The sequence below is a fragment of the Anomaloglossus baeobatrachus genome, chromosome 2 (assembly GCF_048569485.1).
Source record: "Anomaloglossus baeobatrachus isolate aAnoBae1 chromosome 2, aAnoBae1.hap1, whole genome shotgun sequence".
Lineage (NCBI taxonomy): Eukaryota > Metazoa > Chordata > Amphibia > Anura > Aromobatidae > Anomaloglossus > Anomaloglossus baeobatrachus.
The window spans coordinates 174467781-174492250 of record NC_134354.1 but is presented as its reverse complement, the minus strand read 5'-3'; the positions used below and the strand labels follow the sequence as shown (position 1 = coordinate 174492250).

General features: G+C 42.6%; 1 protein-coding gene across 1 annotated transcript in view; it reads right to left on the bottom strand.

Moving 5' to 3' along the window:
- Positions 1-24470, bottom strand: part of WWC3 (WWC family member 3) — a 233001-nt gene that overhangs the window by 112776 nt on the left and 95755 nt on the right. The window contains 3 exon segments of the mRNA XM_075335493.1: positions 551-627; positions 10994-11197; positions 14122-14231. Of these exon segments, the coding sequence (XP_075191608.1) occupies positions 551-627; positions 10994-11197; positions 14122-14231 (391 nt within the window).

Here is a 24470-nt window from a genome sequence, read left to right as displayed (position 1 = left end):
AGGCTGGCCATCTTCAGAGCAGTGCTTGGAAGTAGTGTTGAGCGAGTAGTTAACTATTCGTTTCGTACTCTATGCTGTTAGCGAGTACTGTCCGCTACTCGCATATTCTTTACGAGTAGCGGGCGCAATGTAAGTTAATGGGAAATACTTGCCAAGTACCGAGTAACCCGAAAGCCGTACTTTTCGTGCAGTGTGAGTAGCGGACAGTACTCACTAACAGCATAGCTAGTACGAATAGTTAACTACTCACTCAACACTACTTGCAAGGTCTAAAGCATAGAGCCCTGCTAGCGGTATGCACTCCATACCTAGGATCTGGCCACCGCTGCCACCGCTGATTCTCTGATAGATTGCAAAGGTGGCCAGTAACCTATGCAACAAGCTGTATACTACAGAATCAAAAATCCCTCCTTTCTTCATGACAGAGAAAATGATAAGATGCGACAATTCCTTTAAGATTATAGGCCCCAGTACAATATGCAGATGATATCAGAGTTCTCATCTACATAAAGGCAACACATTTTTATAATTAAGCAATATGTGAAATTACCCTGTCTCGTCGACTTGCTATTTCAGCCTTGATTTGATGTGGATCATATTTTGTGTTTGTGGAAAATCCTGAAAAAGCTAAAAGGAAAAAAAAAGCCATTATCAATTAGAACATCTTAATGAAGACAATAATACCACAATGCTTTACACATTTACTAATGATGCTGTATGGATCTTGCATACAAAAAAAAGTGAGGAAAAAAAAGGCTCAGGCGCTCAATAGAATTCAAGATCTGTATGAGCCGTCATTCACACATCCGTATATACATGTACGTGGAAAAAAATGGGACAGTCAGTGTTTTGTATCAATGTCACATCCTGAAAAACCTACAAAGACTTCAAGGACTGTAGATATAAAGAAAATGATATACTTTATTGAATACAAAATCATCACAAGTAAATACACAATCATAATTACCCCTCAAGGGGAGAAGGAGGACACAATACAGAGACAGAAAAAAGGGGCTAATTAGTGTGAGGTCACACACCTCACATATCATGCAACAAGAAAATTATGCAGGTGTGCAAGTCTGTAGAAAACTGAAATCTTATGCTGCAATACAATGGTAAACATGAAAAATGCAGGTCACCCTACACAATCATACATACAGAGCTGATACACCTAAATAACCATGGAGTATATATAATCTGTGAAACTAGATCCATATACACTGTATGTGCATATAAGGAGTGCCTACCTATAACAGTATCAAACCAAAAAAAAATCTGTCACTAATGTGGCAGTATCCGTCACATATTGAAAGAGCCTCTAGATGCGACCTGTCACTAACACGTGTGCGTACCACTAGTAAATAGTTGAAATGATTCAGCAGGGTGGATTGGTCAATAGTATAAATGTATAACAACACATTCAGTAACTAGTATTACTACCTGCAGCCATGTGTGCGGGGTATGGAGTAGTAGCCTCCGGGAGCCCACCTCGACGCGCGTTTCACCTGAACACAGGTTTCGTCAGGAGATGTGTTATATTATTGAACTTCAAAACATGTAGAAAAAACATCCAGCACCATAACAGGAATCCAATCAGGAAGATAGATAAAAAAAAATTTCTGTTTTATTTAGATCACAATGTTAAAAATACAAACAAAATTAAAAAACATGACCAAAACCTGAAATGTTTCGGACCCTAAAACATGATCCTTACTCACAGGTCCATAGGTCACTTGACCTATGAGTAAGGACCAAATTTTAGTGTTTGAAACATGTCAGCTTTTGGTCTCGTTTTTTAATTTTTGTATGTATTTTTAAGATTATGATCTAAATAAAAACAGACAAACAATTTATCTTCCTAGTTGAATTCCTGTTATGGTGCTGAATGTTTTTTCTACATGTTTTGAAGTTCGTTCCCCTGGGCCTACAATCCTGGGGATCCTCCGTGCATCAGGGAACGTTTGACGCACGGTGGCTGAGTGGTTAGCACTGCAGTCTTGCAGCGCTAGGATCCTGGGTTCAAATCCCACCAAGGACACTATCTGCAAGGAGTTTGTATGTTCTCCCCGTGTTTGCGTGGGTTTTCCCCGGGTACTCCGGTTTCCTCCCACACTCCAAAGACATACAGAGAGGGACTCTAGATTGTGAGCCCCAATGGGGACAGTATTGCTAATGTATGTAAAGTGCTATGGAATTAATAGCGCTATATAAATGAATAAAATCATCATCATCACATTCAAGGCATACAACGGTAGGCTGAAAATGTTTTTTGTTTTTTTTGGTTATACTATTGACCATTCTACCCTGCTGTCCCATTCAACTATGTGGTTCGGGCAGCATGAATCTAGAGACTTGAGATGAGCGGGTTCAGCCAGACTTTAGATAAAGTTCGGTTTAGGACCCAGACTTGACCTGAACCCAGAGGTAAAGCTAGGTTTTCGTCTCGGGGTGGGGGGGGAATGAAACTTCTTAATTAGCCCCTAACCAGGTAACCATGTTTACCCCACTGTTACAGTCTGTGCCCCCCCCCCTTGTCACAGCCTGTACCCCTCTGTCACACCCTGCACCGCTCTTTTACTGCCTGCCCCCTCTATCACACTCTGACACTCCTCTGACACTCTCTGACACTCTCTGACTCCCCTCTGTTACACAATACACCCCTCTGTCACACAATGCACTCCTCTGTCACAGCCTGTCCCCCTCTGTCACCCCCTGCACCCGTCACAGTTTGCACCCCTTTGTCACACTCTGCTCTGTTCTGTCACTGTTTTCACGCCACTGTCACACTCTGCCTTCCTCCGTCAGTCTATCCCTCACACTCTGCCCGTCGTCACACTCAGATAAGCGTTTCCCTGCTTCTGCAGCTCATGTTTTAAATCCCCTCTCCCTTTAAAAAAAAAAAAAAAAAACGCAGGTTTTGCTAGTTAGCAAAATGGAATGGGGGTCTAAAACAAACCAAAAAACGGTGTTTTAACATGGCCCTGGGAGCCAGTACGTCTGAGTGGGCCCCTTTAAGTCATGGGCCCGGAGCGACCGCCCCCTCTGCCCCCCAGTAGCTACGCTACTGCCTGAACCCCAATGGAAGGCACTAATTGGGCAACTCTGCTTCTCCATCCACATACAGCCAGCCATAAACAGATCACTTTCGTTGGTGGGAGGGTGAGGGTTTTCCTCTTTTTTTTTGTTCACACTACATCCAATCACGCTGTTGTTGCCCACAGTGTGAGCCATTCCAACACTGCAGGCGTCTCGCACTGGGCTGAGCACAGAGTTCCTGAGCACAGCAATGCTGGCTTGCCTGGTTAGCATACATAAAGAACCTGAACAGTGAATTTATTTTTTGTAAAATCCGTGTTCGGTGCAAACCCCAAACTTTACTTTTCAGGTTCGCTCACCCGTACTAGTGACAGCTTCCCTTTATCGTATCTCTTGGTATAAAGCACTGTAGCTTTAATGTTCTACTTGTCCTTTGTTTGTACTGGATTGTAATAAAAGGGTAATTACCGGGGACACAGTTCTGTTTTGTACACACTGAACTCCAGCTTTCCATTCACACATAAGTAGTTGGCCCCTGCTAAGAAGAGCTATAATTCAGTCCCTAAAAATCACAATAGCATTTTCAGTATTTCGGAGATCTACGGCAAATGATCAGATAGGTCAGTTTCGCCAGAAGATTCTGAACGCAAGAACAAGGCACTTGAGATTCACAAAACCATTACAGAGCTTAGACCCCACATACATTATCAAGTGCTGTAAAAATGAGCAGAAATATAGCAAGTTCATAGCGAGACGTGATGTTAGCGTGTATGGGACTGTGACAACCTTCAAATTCATGAAATGGTGTAACTGAACAGAAAACTTCAAATTTATATTGAAAAAATCCAGACAAGATTAGATAAAATAATAAAAAGAATTCAGGATCCGTGGGTAGAGTTTCTAAATACTACAATATTTTTCTGCTATCTGCTGATATTACGGGCTAATAATATGTACAGAGATGACAGACTCAGATCTGCTGCCACCGCTCCACATTCTCCCATGACATCACCTTCCCTGACCATTTCAGGCAGACAGCGTCCATTCATATAACACAAGCAGAAGTGTGGGCGGCTGTGATTCACCACAGGAAAATCTCCACAAGGCCGAGAAGAATAATCTGGGATATACTGTTTTTAAGAAATGACGACTCTTCCCTTGTGCGATAACATTTAGGCAATATCTGCTTTGTGATCCGTTTGTTTGAAAACTACTCCAATGAAATATTAACCTTTTTAGTTATGTATGCGGCATCACTAGCTCACGCAGCGCAGTGGGAACATGTGGGTTGCAGTAGTTTATATAAAGAAAGGCTTTGTCTTATGTTTGGCCTACACACATAGGCCGCTGCCAGATGACATTCTTATCTAAAGAGTGGAAAAAAGCGACCAGACTACTAAGACTACAAGACATACAAGAAAAAGCAATGTGATCACATTAGTGGGCTTTCATGAGACATTGTAAGGTTGCCGCAAAATTAACCATAGTTCTGACTTATGGCCAACATATGGCAAACATCGTACCAAAAAGCCTCTGTTGCTTAATCAATAGTTCCTAGCCATGGATCAAAGGTTACTGCAGAGTTTTGATAGACCATTACAGCTGTGTGTGCATACACCCTCACTGCCTATGAATTAAAAATAATGCTTTTTAACCCCTTCATGATATCCGCTGTACATGTACTGCGTAAGTTGGAAGCCAGTGTATGGAGCAGGCTCATAGGGTGAGCTCGCCAGATACTCAGCAGGTGACAGCTGTGTAATACAGCCAGGACCTTCTTGTAACAATCGCGGGAAGAGTGGATTATTAACCGGTTACATCTCGCCGTGAAACTATCATAACGGCATTTAACATTAACTGGCGTAGAGGTGCACCATACTAAGCTCTCATCGGCGTGCCCATAACATGATCGTGGGTCTCTGATGGGTTGCTATGACAACAGAGGGTCTGATGAAGACCTCCATGCTTATCCTCACAGCGCTCCTTTGATACCCAGCCTGTGGCCGTTCAAAGGAGACTGTGATTTCTGCTATATGCAGCAATGCCTTAGCACTGCAGTGTATAGCACAAGCAATCAGACGATCGGAGTGTCTAATCCCCTAAGGAGACTATTAAGAATAGTAAAAAGTAAAACAAGTAAAAAAAGCGAAAATTTAAAAAAACAAAACTAAAAAAAAAAAAAAAACATAAAAAGTTCAAATCAGCTCTGTATTGTGCCATTAAAAAATAAAGAGATATATATATCTCCATATCTATATCCATATACACACACACACACACACACACACACACACACACACACACACACACACACACACACACACAGTACAGACCAGATGTTTGGATACACCTTCTCATCTCTAGAATAACTATTATGAGGAGACTTTGTGCAGTAGGCCTTCATGGTAAAATAGCTGCTAGGAAACCACTGCTAAGGACAAGCAACAAGCAGAAGAGACTTGTTTGGGCTAAAGAACACAAGGAATGGACATTAGACCAGTGGAAATCTGTGCTTTGGTCTGATGAGTCCAAATTTGAGATCTTTGGATCCAACCACCGTGTCTTTGCAGAAAAGGTGAACGGATGGACTCTACATGCCTGGTTTCCACCATGAAGCATGGAGGAGGAGGTGTGATGGTGCTTTGCTGGTGACAATGTTGGGGATTTATTCATAATTGAAGGCATACTAAACCAGCATGCCTACCACAGCATCTTGCAGCAGCATGCTATTCCATCCGGTTTGCGTTTAGTTGGACCATCATTTTTCAACAGCACAATGACCCCAAACACACCTCCAGGCTGTGTATTTGACCAAGAAGAAGAGTGATGGGGTGCTACACCAGATGACCTGGTCTCCACAGTCACCAGACCTGAACCCAATCGAGATGGTTTGGGGTGAGCTGGACTGCAGAGTGAAGGCAAAAGGGCCAACAAGTGCTAAGCATTTCTGGGAACTCCTTCAAGACTGTTGGAAAACCATTTCCGGTGACTACCCCTTGAAGCTCATCAAGAGAATGCCAAAAGTGTGCAAAGTAGTAATGAAAGCAAAAAGGTGGCTACTTTGAAGAGCCCAGAATATAAGACATATTTTCAGTTGTTTCACATTTTTTTTTATTTTTTTAAGTATTTCATTCCGCATGTTTTAATTCATAGTTTTGATGCCTTCAATGTGAATCTACAATTTTCAGAGTCCAGAAAATAAAGAAAACTCTTTGAATGAGGTGTGTCCAAACTTTTGGTCTGTACTGTACATCTTGGCAACAATAATGAAAAGAGCATAAACAGCATGGGAGGAATAGAGCTATCCAACAGCATGTGTGAAAAAGACTTGGGTATACTAATAGACAGACTGAACATGCATCAACAGTGTGAAGCAGGAGCAAAAAAGGCAAACACCATTCGAGGATGTATTAGCAGAAGCATACAGTCTAGATCACGTGAAGTCATTATTCCCCTTTACTCCTCTTTGATCAGACCTCATCTGGAATATTGTGTCCAGTTCTGAGCACCACATTTTAAAAAAGCAATTAACAAACTGGAGCAAGTTCAGAGAAGAGTGACCAGAATGGTGACTGGTCTGCAAACCATGTCCTATGAGGAACGGTTACAGGATTTAGGATTGTTTAGCTTGCAAAAGAGAAGACTGAGAGGAGACTGAGAGGAGACTTAATAGCGGTCTACAAATATCTTAAAGGCTGTCATACTGTAGAGGGATCAGTTTTATTCTCATTTTCACAAGGAAAGACTAGAAGCAATGGGAAGAAACTGATGGAAAGGAGACACAGATTAGATATTAGAAAAAACTTTTTGACAGTGAGGGTGATCAATGAGTGGAACAGGCTGCCACGAGAGGTTGTGAGTTCTCCTTCAATGGAAGTCTTTCAAAAGAGGTTGGACGGACATCTGTCTGGGATGATTTAGTGATTCCTGCATTGAGCAGGGGGTTGGACTAGATGCCCCAGGAGGTCCATTCCAACTCTATTATTCTATTCTATTGATATGGATTTTTAAAGTAAGTACATCAGATTTACCAGGTCTAAGATAACTATGTAATAATGTTTTCAGTTAATACTGTGCATCTTATGACTGATCAGCTTTACGTGGAGGCTGATCTCATGGAGACGGAGGCTACATTCCCTCGGAGAGCATTTGGTGAGTTTTTGATGATTTTCTGCAGCATTTCTACTATTATGTAAATTAGGTTACTTGAGTTCTTTTCATTGCGTTTTTGAGTGCATTTTTTTAACATGCGTGTTTTTGACCTTGCTGGGGGGTTTTTTCTCTTCTTGGTCCGTCATGTTTTATATAAAGCTGCTTTGTTTTTGATACTTTCTAGTGTTTGACTTTGGCCACACTTTACTCATGCAGTCATGTCTGGATCACGTGTGCTTTTACTGTGTTTCTGCAGCAGAAATACAATACTCACATGCAATTTTCCACTTCTAATACAATTCTATAGGGAAAATCCGGACATAACGCAGCATAAGAAATTGACAAGTTTTTGAATTTCAAACATGCACCGCCGGTCAGTATACACCGCATAAGAAAAAGCAAAGTGCGTATGAGGTTTGTATAAATCCCATCCACTTTGCAGCAATTGTAACAATGTGTTTTTGGTGGAGTGAAAATATGAAGCGTCAAAAACTCACAAATAACTCATCATGGGAACTTCACCTCTTTGATTTTAATATACATCAGAAAGCTCACATAGACTAGAAATCTTCAGCCTTTCATATAGGCTTCTAACACATTAATCAGTCATGATACTAAAGTATACTATTACAAGGAACCTGCCAGGAGTTTTGACCTAGCTAAACCACCATGGCCACTATATTAGTGTTATGAACATTTTCACTTGTGACATCTGTAATAAACCATACCTAAAATAAAGTAATTTAAAAGGAATCTGTCACCAGGATTTTGGTATTCCAGTGATGTCTTACTTACTAGGCTGTGTTTAGTTGTTTCAATAAAATCACTGTTTTATCAGCAGGAAATTATCAGTATAGGACTAGTCTTGTGCCTCTTGGTCCAACCCCACCACCCAGCACTGATTAGCAGCTTTGTCTCAATATACTCACAGCAAGTTAAAGCAGTGGTGAACTGCCCAGGCAAAAAAAAAAAAACTAATGCACTATCAGGGTGCAGCCAAACGCCCAATAGATGGAGGTATCACAGGTGCAAGAGGAGCAAATCACTCACACAACTGCAGAATATGGAGAGGGTGATCGCTGTATAGTAAAATTGCACACTAGTGGCTTGTATAGGGTGCTGTTGACACTTACAGTGCATAGTATCCTAGTCAGGAGCCTATTACACGCCCATACTATTCTATCAGGCAGGCTGCACTGCAATTATGTGCACCATATAGTGACGGGGTCTCCATTATGCAAGTCCAAACATTAAGGGGCCTGGCTGCATCCCGTATTTAATGTCATGTGCAGAAAAATATATATACAAAATATCTGAGGTATTAGTCGATATTATGGCCATAATAATGGTAGCCTACAAACCCAGTCATGGTCCCTACACTAATCTATATAAATAGAAAAATAGCAAAATAGCAAAAAGAGGACTAAATATCCTCCACAATTTAGAATACTCACACTATTGGAATTGAACACTAGTGGCTTGCATAGGGCGCCGTTCACACTTACATGTCGGCGCCCTATACAAGCCACTAGTGTGCAATTTTACCATCCAGCGATCACCCCCTCCATATTTTGGAGTTGTGTGAGTGATTTGCTTCTTTTGCACCTGTGATGCCTCCATCTACTGGGGGTCTGGCTGCATCCTGCTAGTGCATTAGTTTTGTGGCCTGGGCAGTTCTCCACTGCTTTATCCCGCTGTGAGTATTCTAAATTGTGGAGAATATTTAGTCCTCTTTTTGATGTTTTTCTATATGTATAGATTAGTGTAGGGACCTACAAGTATGAGGAACCGTGACGTGGTTTGTAGGCTACCGTTTTTTTGGCCATATATTTTGTATATATATTTTTCGGCACATAACATTTTATACAGTGTGCAGCCAGGCCCCTTAATATATGGACTTGCTTAATGGAGTCCCAGTCCCTATATGGTGCACATAAATACTGGGCAGCCCGTCTGATCGAATAGTATGGGCGTGTAATAGGCTGCTGACTAGGTTACTATGCACCTGTGTGAACGGCGCCCTATGCAAGCCACTAGTGTGCAATTTTACCATGCAGAGTTCACCCTCCTCCATGTTTTGGAGTTGTGTGAGTGATTTGCTCCTCGTGCACCTGTGATACCTCCATCTATTGGGGGTTTGGCTGCACCCTGATAGTACATTAGGTTTTTTTTGGCCTGGGCAGTTCCCACCTTGCTGTGAGTATTCAAAATTTTGGAGGATATTTAATCCTCTTTTTGCTATTTTGCTATTTTTCTGTCTCAATATACAATGTACACAGAAAGCTGCGAATCAGTGGTGTGGGTGGGGTTATACACCGTGTGCAGAATTATTAGGCAAATGAGTATTTTGATCACATGATACTTTTTATACATGTTGTCCTACTCCAAGCTGTATAGGCTTGAGACCCAACTACCAATTAAGTAAATCAGGTGATGTGCATCTCTGTAATGAGGAGGGGTGTGGTGTAATGACATCAACACCCTATATAAGGTGTGCTTAATTATTAAGCAACTTCCTTTCCTTTAGCAAAATGGATCAAAAGAAATTTGACGAGCTCAGAAAACTCCAAAATTGTGAGATGTCTTGCAGAGGGATGCAGCAGTCTTGAAATTGACAAACTTTTGAATCGTGATCACCGAACAATCAAGCGTTTCATGGCAAATAGTCAGCAGGGTCCCAAGAAAGGCGCAAAATGACTGCCCATGAATTGAGGAAAATCAAGCGTGAAGCTGCCAAGATGCCATTTGCCACCAGTTTGGCCATATTTCAGAGCTGCGACGTTATTGGAGTATCAAAAAGCACAAGGTGTGCCATACTCAGGGACATGGCCAAGGTAAGGAAGGCTGAAAACCACCACCTCTGACCAAGAAACAGAAGATAAAACGTCAAGACTGGGCCAAGAAATATTTCAAGACTGATTTTTCAAAGGTTTTATGGACTGATTAAATGAGAGTCACTCTTGATGGGCCAGATGCTGGATCAGTAAAGGGCAGAGAGCTCCACTCCGACTCAGACGCCAGCAAGGTGGAGGTGGGGTACTGGTATGGGCTGGTATCATCAAAGGTGAACTTGTGGTACCTTTTCAGATTGAGGATGGAGTGAAGCTCAACTCCCAGACCTACTGCCAGTTTCTGGAAGACAACTTCTTCAAGCAGTAGTACAGGAAGAAGCCGGTATCGTTAAAGAAAAACATTATTTTCCTGCAGGACAATACTCCATCACATGCATTCAACTACTCCACAGCGTGGTTGGCCAGTAAAGGTCTAAAAGATGAAAAAATAATGACATGGCCCCCTTGTTCACCTGATCTGAACCCCATAGAGAACCTGTGGTCCCTCATAAAATGTAAGATCTACAGGGAGGGAAAACAGTACACCTCTCGAACAGTGTATAATATTAATTTTAAAGGGGTTCTCAGCTATACTGATATTGATGACCTATCCTAAGGATATATATGCAAATGCCCACCATCCATGTATAGAAATTCAGAAACCATAAAAAAAAAAAAAAAAAAAAAAAAAAAAAAAATCGATCATGCTGTGCAAATTATTCTCCACAAACAGTTTTTGCATTTTCTCATTACACCCAATAGCACTAACAAAAGGTGCATACCAGCATAATGTATTTCTATGAAAAATCATGACAAACACCCATGTCAGCCTATACCAGAAAAAAACAGCATCCATCAGTAGATCTGTGTAACAAGACTAGAAATTATGCTTTGGCATTGTTGTAGAAGAAATGTTATCACCTTGCAGCAAAGCTGTGCTAGATATCACAGGCAGGGCCCATCTATGTACTTACAACTGGCATAGGAACGATTGTCATCCTCGCAAAGGTCATTGAGTTGCTGATATTCTTCCTGAGCCAACTCGAACCGCTGCTGCTTGATTTGATAAATCTCCTTTTTGGCATTAAGAGCCTCCTGGGCTACCACCAAATATTCTTTCAGCATCCGCTCTTGTTCTCTCCTCCATTGCTCTCGAGGGTCCTCAATTTGCGTGATTTCTACAAGACAGCAAGAAGACAGGCAAAATATTAAACTGAGATCACTGCTACAAATTTATACTCTAGGAAAAAGTGACTGATTTCAGATTGGACTGTGATGGATGGAAATCCTAAGGTACCTGATAGAAAAGGCGAGTGACCTGGATGTGACACACCACGGGCAAATCCTGATTACTGGGCACTGATGAATAATACTCGATGCACTGAGATTTACCAATACAGGGCAATAAAGGCATTTTTACATTTTTTATTTTCTTAGAAGAACCGAATATTTTTGCTCTAGTAAGTCCAATTACTACAGATCATCAGATCTCTCTATGCATTGCCAGTTCTGACCCCAAGATTTTATTTCTAAAGTTCAGTGAACTATACACCATGATATGCAGGAAACAACAAAAGTGATTTCACCCCTAACATTTCTGTAAATGTAAACACTGAAGATATGTGGATTTAAGGTGGTCACTACACCTCTAAAAAAAATTTCATGAGGGCTCCTAGTTTCCAAAATGGGGTCACTTGTGGGGGGTTTCAACTGTATAGGCATCTCAGTGGCTTTGCAAATGCAATATGGTGTCCCCTATCTATTACAGCAAATTTTGCACTGCAAAAGTCAATTGGTACTCCTTATTTTCCAAGCCCTCCTATGAGCTCAAATAGTAGTTTTCTACCACATATGGGGTATCAGTGTACTGAAGAGAAATTGCGCAACAAATTGTATGGTCCATTTTCTCTTGCTACCCTTGTAAAAATAAAAAAAATATGGGGCTAAAGCAACATTTTTGTTGGAGAAAATGTTTCTATATTTTCTTTCCACATTGCTTTAATTCCTGTGAAGAATCTAAAGGGTTAATAAACTGCTTGAATGTGGTTTTGCGCAATTTGAGGGGTGCAGTTTTAGAATGATGTCACTTTTGGGGATTTTCTATCACATAGGCCCCTCAAAGCCACCTCAAATGTGATGTGGTCCCTGAAAAAAAAAATAGTTTTGTGAATTTGGAGGAAAAAATAAGAAATTGCTGATAAACTTGTAACAAGAAAATGTTTCACAAATTATGCTGATGTAAAGTAGACATGTGGTAGTGTTCTTTATTAATGATTTTGTGTGATATAACTGTCTGGTTTAAGGGTAAAAAAGTTTGAAAATTAAAAAAAAAAAGAAAAAAAAATGAAAAAAAAAAAACTTGTAAACTTATTTTAGTTTGTTTTATAATGGTACATGCAACTCATATTGACTAAAATTTACCACTAACATGAAGTACAACGTGTCATGAAAAAAAATAATCTTAGAATCCCTGGGATCCATTGAAGGGTTCCACAGTTATTACTACATAAAGTGACACTGGAAAAATTGGCCCTATCAGGAAGGCAAAAACCGGCTCTGTTGCGAAAGGGCTAAAAGGTAGTTAGAGATTTATATTTAATTTTATTTTTATTCTAGTTCTTAAATAATTCTTCTTAGAAAATCTTTTTATGCATCTATAATTACGGACCTATTGATAAGTTTCTCTGTAGTTAGGAGCCCAAATGAAAAGAACCTAATGTATTTTATTGACCATCCCAGAAATATACTCCAACTAGCAGTTTACAATGGTACAAACCAAACATGCATGTGTAGCACCGCTGAACCCTTCAGGGCTTTACTGAGTACTGCATCCTGTCACGGATGCAGGACCTACCCCCAGGGGCCTGGAAGCCCAATGCCGGTACCAATCAACACACATAACATCCCCAGTGCCCTCACCCAGACAGGGATGACTGACTAGTTGGGGATCCAATGGATGGTCACCTAGGGGTGAAGCCGATCCAGTCCACTAGCCAACAACCCAGGGGGAGGAGAAGAGACAGTAGTCTGGAGAGTAATGAATAGAGTGGAGAAGACAAACGTGTCTCAAGACGGGAGTCGTGTAACGGTGGCCTGACTGATACAGGAGTGTGGCTGCAAGGGAGGGTACGAAGAGGTACCCCTGGAACCAACGCACAGACGGGGCACAGCGCACTAGGTTAGGTGAACGTTTTAAACTGCCTAGCACAGTGAGGGGACCTCCACAGACCTCACTGACCCAAGAATCCCCCAAGAATCCAGGGGTACAAGCAGTAACGATTGAGCCAGGGACCGGAACAGAATATCGACCCTACAGGGTTCACACTGCCCGCCGTACGGACGAAAGCCTGACAACTGACATGAGGGGACTCCCAGACGCTCCAAGCTACGGGGTTCTACAAAACGACAGAGAGGTGCAGGCGAAAGAAGCCATTAGGGTACCACACCAGCACTGGGACTACAGGGACCAGAGGTCTGAACCAGCCGTCCAGCGTCACCATCTGCTGTGAGTAAAAACCAGAGTTGCACTTCATTCCCATCGTGTGGTCTCCGTTCTTCCTATGCCACACCCAATCATCTACACCCTGGGGCTCAGCCCTGCTTGCGAAGGGCCCAACTTCCCAGCTGCAGGCACCACCAGCCCCAGTAGGCATAAACTGTGCAGCGGCGGCTCCAACTACTTAGCCGCAAGCGGTGTCACAATATAAACTCTTTCATCTCCCATGGATATATACCCTTTTTAAAAGCGTCCTCAGGGTCATGGAACCGGGCAATGGCCATAACACACCCGTGACACAGCATCCCCGTAAATATACGGCCCGGGACAGAGTACCCCATAGCCCTGGGCGACACACATGCATATGACGAGAGTGACGAGCGGTATGGACCTAAGCTTCTTAGAAAATCTGAGTCTCTGGATAACCTGAAGCATAGAAATAGCATTCCTTATTATGCAATGTAACAAAGAAGTTCAAATTGCCTACAAAAGTGGTAAATGCTCCTGTCAGTAGAACGACAGTACATAAAAATCTGGACGTTGCAATAAAGCACATGGGTTTCGGAGACAAGTAATCAAAACACCTTATTAGAACTAAAAACTTACGGTTTATATGGTCCATATAGTAAACACCAATTTGCTGATCGTAAACCATTTCCCATCCTAAAGGTAGTTCATTCCCAACACAGTCTGCAAATGTTAAAGGCTTTGTGATCCTGAAAAGAACAAAAAACAGATTTGTTGGACGCATTCACATTAGGATTTGAATTGAGTCTAGAAATAACATAGCAGGTTAGTCAAAAGTGTAATATCCATACAATATTCTTCTTTCTTTACTCTTCGGACCAATAGAAATTAGAGCGAATTCGGATGAATAAGCTAATTTTGGGTGGGACTGGACATCTATCTTTTTTGCACATGGGCCTCCTGAATTTCCCAGACAGATGATGTCAGATGACAGTCCAGGCTCTATGAGGTTAACTCTCTCTATAGCGTCCATATGTCGTAATCAACCATATTTACATCATGAGAAAATCTATTTAGCACACAACATAACTTATGAACGTTACTAGGCTGTACAGAAGTTGCCAAAATGATGCACCTTCTCTGACATCACTCAGCAATTGGTTGAAGTTTTATTTTACAGATTTCCCACTTTTGTTGTCCGCTGTACTTCGGGAGATCACTCCATTTCATGCAATTCTCCCTCCTTTCTTTATGAGATGTTAAAAGGAACCAAATAAAATGTGGTACTCAGTACCAACAGTTTTAAGTTCGAAGTGAGAACACCATTGGGTCTGGGAGTTGCAGCTTTAGGCTTAAGCCACACGGCGAGAAAATCGGTGCGAGTGGAGTGCGATAAAACATTGCTTTCCACTCGGACCAATTTTAGCTTGTGTGTAAGCGCACATGAGCGATTATTTTCTCAGCCCTAATCGGACCGAGAAAACAAGTGTAGAATGCTGTGATTGTAATGCGAGACTCTTTTCTCTCGCACCTATTCAAGTGAATGGGGCGAGAGAATAATCATACTGCACTCGCGGTACACCGGTGTACCACGCGTGCAGAGCGAGAATCGCAATAGCCGGCAATGGAGGAGAGAGGGAGAGAAATCCCTCCTCAGTGGCGACCCGCCCCCCCCCCACAGCTGAGGTCCGATCGCACAGTCGGACCTCAGGCGCAGGGACACTTGCTGTGCTGCCAGCGCGAGCCGAGTGTCATGCGAGGATCGCACTAGTGCCCCGTGTGGCCCTGGCGTTAAACATTGGCTTCCAAACGAAGTTATGGGACCAATCTATTTCACATCCGTATAGCCTCATAGGATATTTGGCCAGAGGATGTTCTTTTCTAAACAAACCTGGTCTAGAATGAAAATACTGCAGTCATTCTGTGTGGTTGTAGACTTCCAAACGCACACACTGTGTGCTGCAAGGATTCATTAGCGTCTGCACCAGTAACAGTGGTCAAGTATGCATACTCCCGGCAAAAACCTGACTAATAGGTATGGCCTCGCTCAATACAGTGATTTTGTGGGGCCTTGCTCATTAGTTGGGTTCTGCCTGGGAGTATGCGTATTGCATAATTGACTGCAATTCCCAGTGGAGATACCAACAGATCCTCGCAGCACACAGTGTGTGCACTTGGAGGATTCATAAATCTGTAGTCAAAGAGTGACTGCAGACTTTTATTATAGACCGGACAACCCATTTAAGAACCTGAATACTGAGCTTTTGGATATTTTTGAATCTGAAAGACTAGAGTAATAACATATACAGGCTTTGTATGTTAGACAACCCTTGTAAGTTCCATGCTGTTAATTAAGAAAATGTGAAAATTCAGAAATTTCACATTTAAACAGATCAAAAAACATTTTGAAATTAATTTACCAAGCTTTCAAAAAATAACAATTATGTGCACAATCGCACCCTCGATTGCCAGAAAATGTTTAGCATTTTCTTATTTTTAATGTATCCCACAACTGCATGGCCCAAATGGGAGCCTTAGAAGAAAGTTTTACCTCTATAATTTTTAAACACAATTTCTTTAAGTGAAACATAAAAGGATGATGACATCATACATATATATACATGGCCAGTATGATATATAGTAAGTAGTAAAATATAGAACCCAAGTCCTAAAAATAAAAGTTCTGCTCTGCAGAATGCGACATTCCACTGACTGTTTATGTTTAGAACCTACGTCTTGTAACACGCTCGGCGGCCACATGCCACTTCCTCGGATGATTGCTATTTTTACATCTTCAGTTTTATTATGTGATTAAAGAGCACTATTTATTGTGCAGACGTAACCACATAAATAGACCTGGCGTAAAATGCTTCGCTTCGTTAGCTATTTCTAGGATGTGATTTGGGAGTTTGGCAAAACAAACTAATTAACAGCTGTTCGTAAAATTAGATAAACTGACTTTATGTATGCCGGGCTATGTTTAATTTTTGTCATTCGGCGCTACGTCTGTGCTCAGATGCATTTTCCCAGGCCCTTAAAAATACAAGTAGAGAACTGACCCCTGCCCTAAACATCTGACAGAGCTGGGAATTCCAGCATACAATGAACCAAAGTCAAATCTGCCATTATACACATCTATAGTGTGATGTGGTGTTTGTATTGTAATTGCAATTTTCTTTTATACTTTACATAAATAAGTCAATAAGGTAATATCAAAATACTACATATAAAACAATATACTCCTCAACATTGAAATTTCCACACCATGAAGGTGTAAAGTCATGGAATTATGGATGGACATGATAAGAACATGCAAATGATGAACAAAAGGAAACAATCAAAACATCTCAATATATTAGGTATCGCATTTGATCATCATGAGCAAATCTACATGCATTTAAGGTACCATCACACATAATGAGATTGCTAGCGAGATCGCAGCTGAGTCACGGTTTCCATGACACAGTAGCGATCCCGTTAGCGATCTTCTTATGTGTGACACCTACCAGCGATCAGGCCCCTGCTGTGAGATCTCTAGTCGTTGCAGAATGGTCCAGGCCATTTTCTTCAAAGGCGATGTCCTGCTGGGCAGGACGCATCGCTGTGTTTGACACTGTGTGACAGGGTCACAGTGACTGCTGAGATCGTTATACAGGTCGCTACTGCGACCTGTATTGTTCCTGCATCGCTGGTAAGATCTGACTGTGTGACATCTCACCTGCGACCTCCCAGCGACTTACCAGCGATCCCTATCAGGTCGCATCGTTTTCGGGATCGCTGGTAAGTCGTTGTGTGTGACTGGGCCTTAGACATATTCGAATGCCATCAATTAGATTTGTAGTGGTTATCTGAGGAATGTTCTACCACCACGTTGAATGCATATGGGCATGCAAATCATCAAGATCTGCTGCTGGCAGCTTCTTTTGCAATTGTCGACCAATGACGTCCCAGATGTGCTTGATGGTAATAGTCCAGAGACGATACAGACCTTTGTGGCACGTTTAGATTTTGCAGGCTGCTCAAAGTAGCACAGGCAACGATCTGGTTGGAATTGCTTTGTTAAAAAATGGCCCTTGGGACACTTTAGAGAAATGGCCATACCACTGGGTCTACGATTCATCCATTCTGTACAAGCCAAATCAGATGTCACATATCAAGTCTAGAGAAATTCGAAGTGCACACGCCAATGTGCCTATGAGATTCTAGTGTAATGGGAGTGGATCCCCGGGACAGTAGTGAACATACACTCCAGGTTCTGTATAGACGCATCTGAGACTGTTCCACCGTAAGGATACTCCACCAGCGACAGCATTAAAAAGACTCTTCTGAGTTGGAAAGTTAACTTTGTCGCATCTGAGGAGCACCCTTGTATACTTAATAATATACTGATAGCACTTCAATGAAACATTTTTAACCTTGCATCCATAGAGTGTGCAGTGTATACTTCCCTACATATAAAATGTAAGGCACCAAACATTTGGCTCTGTTTGATTTGAATAGGAAGAACACGTGCAGTACCTAATCGCAGCCACTAGCAGAAGGCATAGCAGCTCCGGAACGGAGCATTACGTCCACCTGCTGCAGCCGGCAAGGAGGACAGATGATAGGCGTGGGTATTGGGTGTCAGACCCCGGCCAATCAAACATTGATGACCTATCCTAAGGATAGGCCATCAAAGTAAAATTAGTGGACAACTTAAAATATGCTACACATGGCCTGCAGCATCTCTGGACATGTCTTGCATCAAACATCTTGGATTTCAATCGACCGGCAATTTTTACGGGACCTTGATTTGTGTGATCAAGTGTATTCACTGTGGCAGAACATTCCTTAGACAACCATTCAACCTCATTCACAGCAGCCAAGACACTAAGGGGTACTTTGCACGCTGCGACATCGCAGGCCGATGCTGCGATGCCGAGCGCGATAGTACCCGCCCCCGTCGCAGCAGCGATTTCCTTGTGATAGCTGCCATAGCGAACATTATCGCTACAGCAGCTTCACATGGACTCACCTGTCCTGCGACCGTCGCTCTGGCCGGCGACCCGCCGCCTTGTTAAGGGGGCGGGTCGTGCGACGTCACACGCCAGGCGGCCAATCGGAGCGGAGGGGCGGAGATGAGTGGGATGTAAACATCCCGCCCATCTCCTTCCTTCCGCATATCCTACGGAAGCCGCAGTGACGCCGGTAGGAGATGTTCCTTGCTCCTGCGGCTTCACACACAGCGATGTGTGCTGCCGCAGGAGCAAGGAACAACATCGGACTGTCGCGTCAGCGTAATCATGGATTACGCCGACGCTGCACCGATGATATGATTACGACGCTTTTGCGCTCGTTAATCGTATCATCGAGCCTTTACATACTACGATGTCGCATGCGATGCCGGAAGTGCGTCATTTTCAATTTGACCCCACCGACATCGCACCTGCGATGTCGTAGTGTGCAAAGCCCGCCTAAGAGTGTGTGTCAATTTAAATCAAGCAAGAGGTTTTTAAAATATTGTCTCCATTTTTTTCATCATTGGCATATCATTAACAGGACTATTGATCCTATGATTAATATAATTACAAGACATTTTCTTCTTGGTGTTGCAATTCCAATGTTGATGAGTATAGTAAACATTTAAACTTCTAAAAAGGAAATTATCTTACAATATGTGACAGATACATGTGAGAAAATCACTCTAGTTAAGTCTAGGACCAACAAATACTTTTGCTCATACAGTGCCTACAAGTAGTATTCAACCCCCTGCAGATTTAGCAGGTTTACACATTCGGAATTAACTTGGCATTGTGACATTTGGACTGTAGATCAGCCTGGAAGTGTGAAATGCACTGCAGCAAAAAAGAATGTTATTTCTTTTTTTATTTTTTTTTTTTTTAAATTGTGAAAAGTTTATTCAGAGGGTCATTTATTATTCAACCCCTCAAACCACAAGAATTCTGTTTGGTTCCCCTAAAGTATTAAGAAGTATTTCAGGCACAAAGAACAATGAGCTTCACATGTTTGGATTAATTATCTCTTTTTCCAGCCTTTTCTGACTAATTAAGACCCTCCCCAAACTTGTGAACAGCACTCATACTTGGTCAACATGGGAAAGACAAAAAGGAGCATTCCAAGGCCATCAGAGACAAGATCGTGGAGGGTCACAAGGCTGGCGAGGGGTACAAAACCCTTTCCAAGGAGTTGGGTCTACCTGTCTCCACTGTTGGGAGCATCATCCGGAAGTGGAAGGCTTATGGAACTACTGTTAGCCTTCCACGGCCTGGACAGCCTTTGAAAGTTTCCACCCGTGCCGAGGCCAGGCTTGTCCGAAGAGTCAAGGCTAACCCAAGGACAACAAGGAAGGAGCTCCGGGAAGATCTCATGGCAGTGGGGACATTGGTTTCAGTCAATACCATAAGTAACGTACTCCACCGCAATGGTCTCCGTTCCAGACGAGCCCATAAGGTACTTTTACTTTCAAAGCGTCATGTCAAGGCTCGTCTACAGTTTGCTCATGATCACTTGGAGGACTCTGAGACAGACTGGTTCAAGGTCCTCTGGTCTGATGAGACCAAGATCGAGATCTTTGGTGCCAACCACACAAGTGACGTTTGGAGACTGGATGGCACTGCATACGACCCCAAGAATACCATCCCTACAGTCAAGCATGGTGGTGGCAGCATCATGCTGTGGGGCTGTTTCTCAGCCAAGGGGCCTGGCCATCTGGTCCGCATCCATGGGAAGATGGATAGCACGGCCTACCTGGAGATTTTAGCCAAGAACCTCATCTCCTCCATCAAGGATCTTAAGATGGGTCGTCATTTCATCTTCCAACAAGACAACGACCCAAAGCACACAGCCAAGAAAACCAAGGCCTGGTTCAAGAGGGAAAAAATCAAGGTGTTGCAGTGGCCTAGTCAGTCTCCTGACCTTAACCCAATTGAAAACTTGTGGAAGGAGCTCAAGATTAAAGTCCACATGAGACACCCAAAGAACCTAGATAACTTGGAGAAGATCTGCATGGAGGAGTGGGCCAAGATAACTCCAGAGACCTGTGCCGGCCTGATCAGGTCTTATAAAAGACGATTATTAGCTGTAATTGCAAACAAGGGTTATTCCACAAAATATTAAATCTAGGGGTTGAATAATAATTGACCCACACTTTTATGTTGAAAATGTATTAAAATTTAACTGAGCAACATAACTTGTTGGTTTGTAAGATTTATGCATCTGTTAATAAATTCTGCTCTTGTTTGAAGTTTGCAGGCTCTAACTTATTTGCATCATATCAAACCTGCTAAATCTGCAGGGGGTTGAATACTACTTGTAGGCACTGTATATCGAGTTATTATTATTTGCAAGTTCTCTAATGGGTAAAATTGCTAATTACTTGTAAAAATGAGAAACTTTGCAATTTACTACTTATTTAAAATGTTCTACTTTCTCAATAACATTGAGATTTTTAATTTTATTATGCGCCACTCTTTGACTCGGTTACAGGCCACCTTTGCAGTCTATCCGCAGTCGCTGGGCACTATTGTAAGGATCTTGCAAGCTCTTTGTAATAGATCTTGTAAGTTTTGTTCTGAAGCTTCAATCCCTTTGGAGGTTGTCCAATGGTGCAGAAGCAAACCTGCCTTTGTCCGTAGCCTCAGAAAGTGAACTGCTTGGACCAGAAGTTAATATCACTGGTCAATCATTCATGATCCCAATGCCCCCGTACAGGCCAAGAAGCAGGGGAATGTGAACTCCTCAAATCCACGGATGAGATATCTCTTTAAATCTCTTTGGCACTGCTCAGAGATTTCCCCTACTTGAAATGTGACAACATTCTAATTAAATTATTGAGCTAAATAGCAATGTAGTAAGACTTCTATGTCAGATTTCCAGTAGCAGAACGTTTTGGTATGCTGCCGACACTTGCAGGGAATGTGGGTGACATGTACAGATCTACAGAAGAGCATAGAGATTAACCAGTTACACCACAAGCAGAGAGCGCAGTTGTCATACAACAGCCAAAAAAAATAAAGCCATTACTTCAAGGGGTATTTTCATCTCACATATTTATAACAAAGCCGGCAGAAACTATGGAAATGTATAGTAGATGTGCGTTTCACCAATAGCACCCGCATCTATCTTAAAGGGTTTTTCTCATCTCGTCTTCGAGAGGGAAAAGCTCCCCATCTTTCTGCTTCCTGGGGGAGCAGCATTCCTGTTTGATTGACAATTTGATTGATGGTATTGTCCGGTGCTACAAGCAGAGGTAGCTTTTTCTCCACATCATCGGAGGAACATAGGTGTACTGAAGCTAACAAGATCAAGTGGTCCAGCCAGGTACAAAGCAGTGCTTACAAAAGCGATTGAGGAGTAGGTTGAGGAAAGCGTTAGAAGCCGCGTTGCCGTGGAAAAAATCCAAAACCAAGCTGATGAATGGTCATGATCTTTGTCAACACGTTTCTGATATACTTCCTCTTCAGAACAAAAATACTTCTCCTTCAGAACAAAAATGATCTTTAAAACGCGTTGACAAAGATCACGATCCTTCACCAGCCTAGTTTTGGATTTCTTCTACGGAAGTGTGGTTTTGAACCCTTTCATCCACCTAGTCAAACTTTCCATTTGGGTCTGCGGCAGCCATGATGCATGCACCTCCAGTAGTTGGGATTTTCACAACCACAAAAGGTAAGCCCTCTCACTCAAATTGGGGCTTGCTATTGTGATGCCCTGCCCTATCAGGTCGTCACAGGGTGTTGCACAATTTTCCTTTCCGTGCAGCATCCATCTCTCGCTTGGTTCCAGGTGCCACCCAGTGATGTGCTAAGACCAGCATGCAAGTCTCAGTCACAGACACACCAGTGGGTAGGTCCAGTAGAGAAGGGGCCGCCCACCTTAGAGTCAGGCAGACTGGGTGGGAGGTGACTGGGCAGTCGTCGGCAGGGGAGCAAGATGAGCAGTGGGCTCTCAAGTAGCTCTCAGGGGAAGAGCAGTCTGGGGAGTTGGAGCTCTCAGAACAGCGAGAGAGAGTAGCCTCAGAGAGTAAGGGGCTGTGAAGTGGAGGCTCCCGGATGGACGAACTAGACCAAAGCACACTAAGTGACATCACTGGGAACGGTCACCTGGACGTGCTCCCCTCTTAACGGCAGCGGTACTGCAGGACGTTTGGTTTAATTACAGCCTGTGTGTTTACTGACCTCCCAAATCGGCACAACCTCATCCAGCACCACGACTACCGACTGAGTTTCTCTGCTCCCTTTCTCCCAGGACTACAGCCCACGGGCTCCCCGTACCATCACAGAGCCCCGGGGCATCCCCCTACCCACGGAGGGGTTAAACACCTGGCTGCCATGCCATCGCCACTGGGTGCTCCCAACGGTAGCGGTGGTATTCCACCTTACCACACACCGTGGGTGGCGTCACAAACTTTCCACACCATCCCCTGTACAAAGCCCCCCTTTATTTGAGTGGCCGCATGACCCCCGGGTCCGGAGACCCCTCAATCCACCGCGGATGCTGATCCGAGCAGCCCGGCTGCTGACACGGGGGCGGCACACTATTATCCAGGATAAGACTATCTGCGCTAAATTTGTCTTCTCCAGTTATCGTCTACAAACTCGATTGGAAAGCATTTGTAAGCACTGCGTTCCTTGACTAAAAACTGTAGCCCAGGCAATGAGCAGTAAACAAAATAAAAAAATCCATCCGTTCTCCAGAATAGACAGGATTTTTAATAAAGTGTAAGATTCAAAGTTGGTTATTTTTACAGGCATTTGCAATTGTAACCATTTTCAATGATGACACTAACCCTTCAATAACCTGATCGGGGCCCAGATGCACAGCGCTGTCAGTGGAGAGGTGGCGGGATTTTCCCTCTATTTGGTGACAAATCTGACCATCTCTACAGTGAAAACAACGCACAACAGAGTCCCGTATTCAAGGACAACGCAGGGCCCTTGGTGGGAACTGTATGTATCATACATATTTTGTAATCTATGACGTATGACATGGAAATATCCCTTTAAAGGGCATTTACAGTTACACTTATTTTAAGAAATCAGTAGTATACAGAAAAACAGTATGTTTTTATAATATTATTATTAATTATTATAGCGCCATCAATTCCATGGCCCATTACATGTGAAAGGGGTATACATAATAGAGACAAGTACAATAATCATAAACAATACAAGGCATAGACTGGTACAGGAGGAGAGAGGTCCCTGCCCGCGAGGGCTCACAGTCTACAAGGGATGGGTGAGGATACAGTAGGTTAGGGTAGAACTGGTTGTGCGGCGCTGTATCAGACTGAGCGTTATAATGTAGCTCCTTAAGGGAAAGAGGCCTCTTTTTAATACTAATCGCTTGTATTCCCTCTTTTTCGACATAAAATCTCTATGTAAACAGAAGAACTTTAGCTTAAATGTATTGAGAAGCTGAAATTTTCCACTAAAGGGTGGCAATTTATCACTCCCCATTCAGCAGTATTCTGAGATAAAGAGATTTAAAATTTCTGTGCACGCTACATTTGTGCAAAAATATTGTGGCATATGCTCAACCTAAAAATGTGCCAAATTTACCATATTTATCCCCTCTTAGACATCTGTAGCTTCCCCACAGGTTAGCGGCCGGTCCAATCCCACCGGTAAAACCTGCATCTCTTCTGAGATCGGATGCACAGCCAAGAGTGGAGAGTTGGCTAGGCCTGAGCAAGCTATTTCTATTCACTAGTACCGGCGGTCCATAAATTGGCAAGTATTTTTTATAAATTGTAAATTAATGAATAGTGTGAACTTCTCATCCTGGCTGCGCACAAACTGGTCACATTCTCATAACAGATGCATTTATAGGACATTTCTGAAGTTTCCTTTGGATAATAAGTATTCCAGATGGGACGAAGTGCAGGAAAAAAAAAACATGTATAATATAAATATGCAATAAAATGGTATTATGTACACAGCAATTATGTAGAGTATTAAGCAACAATGCCAAGAATGTGAAAAAAGCAG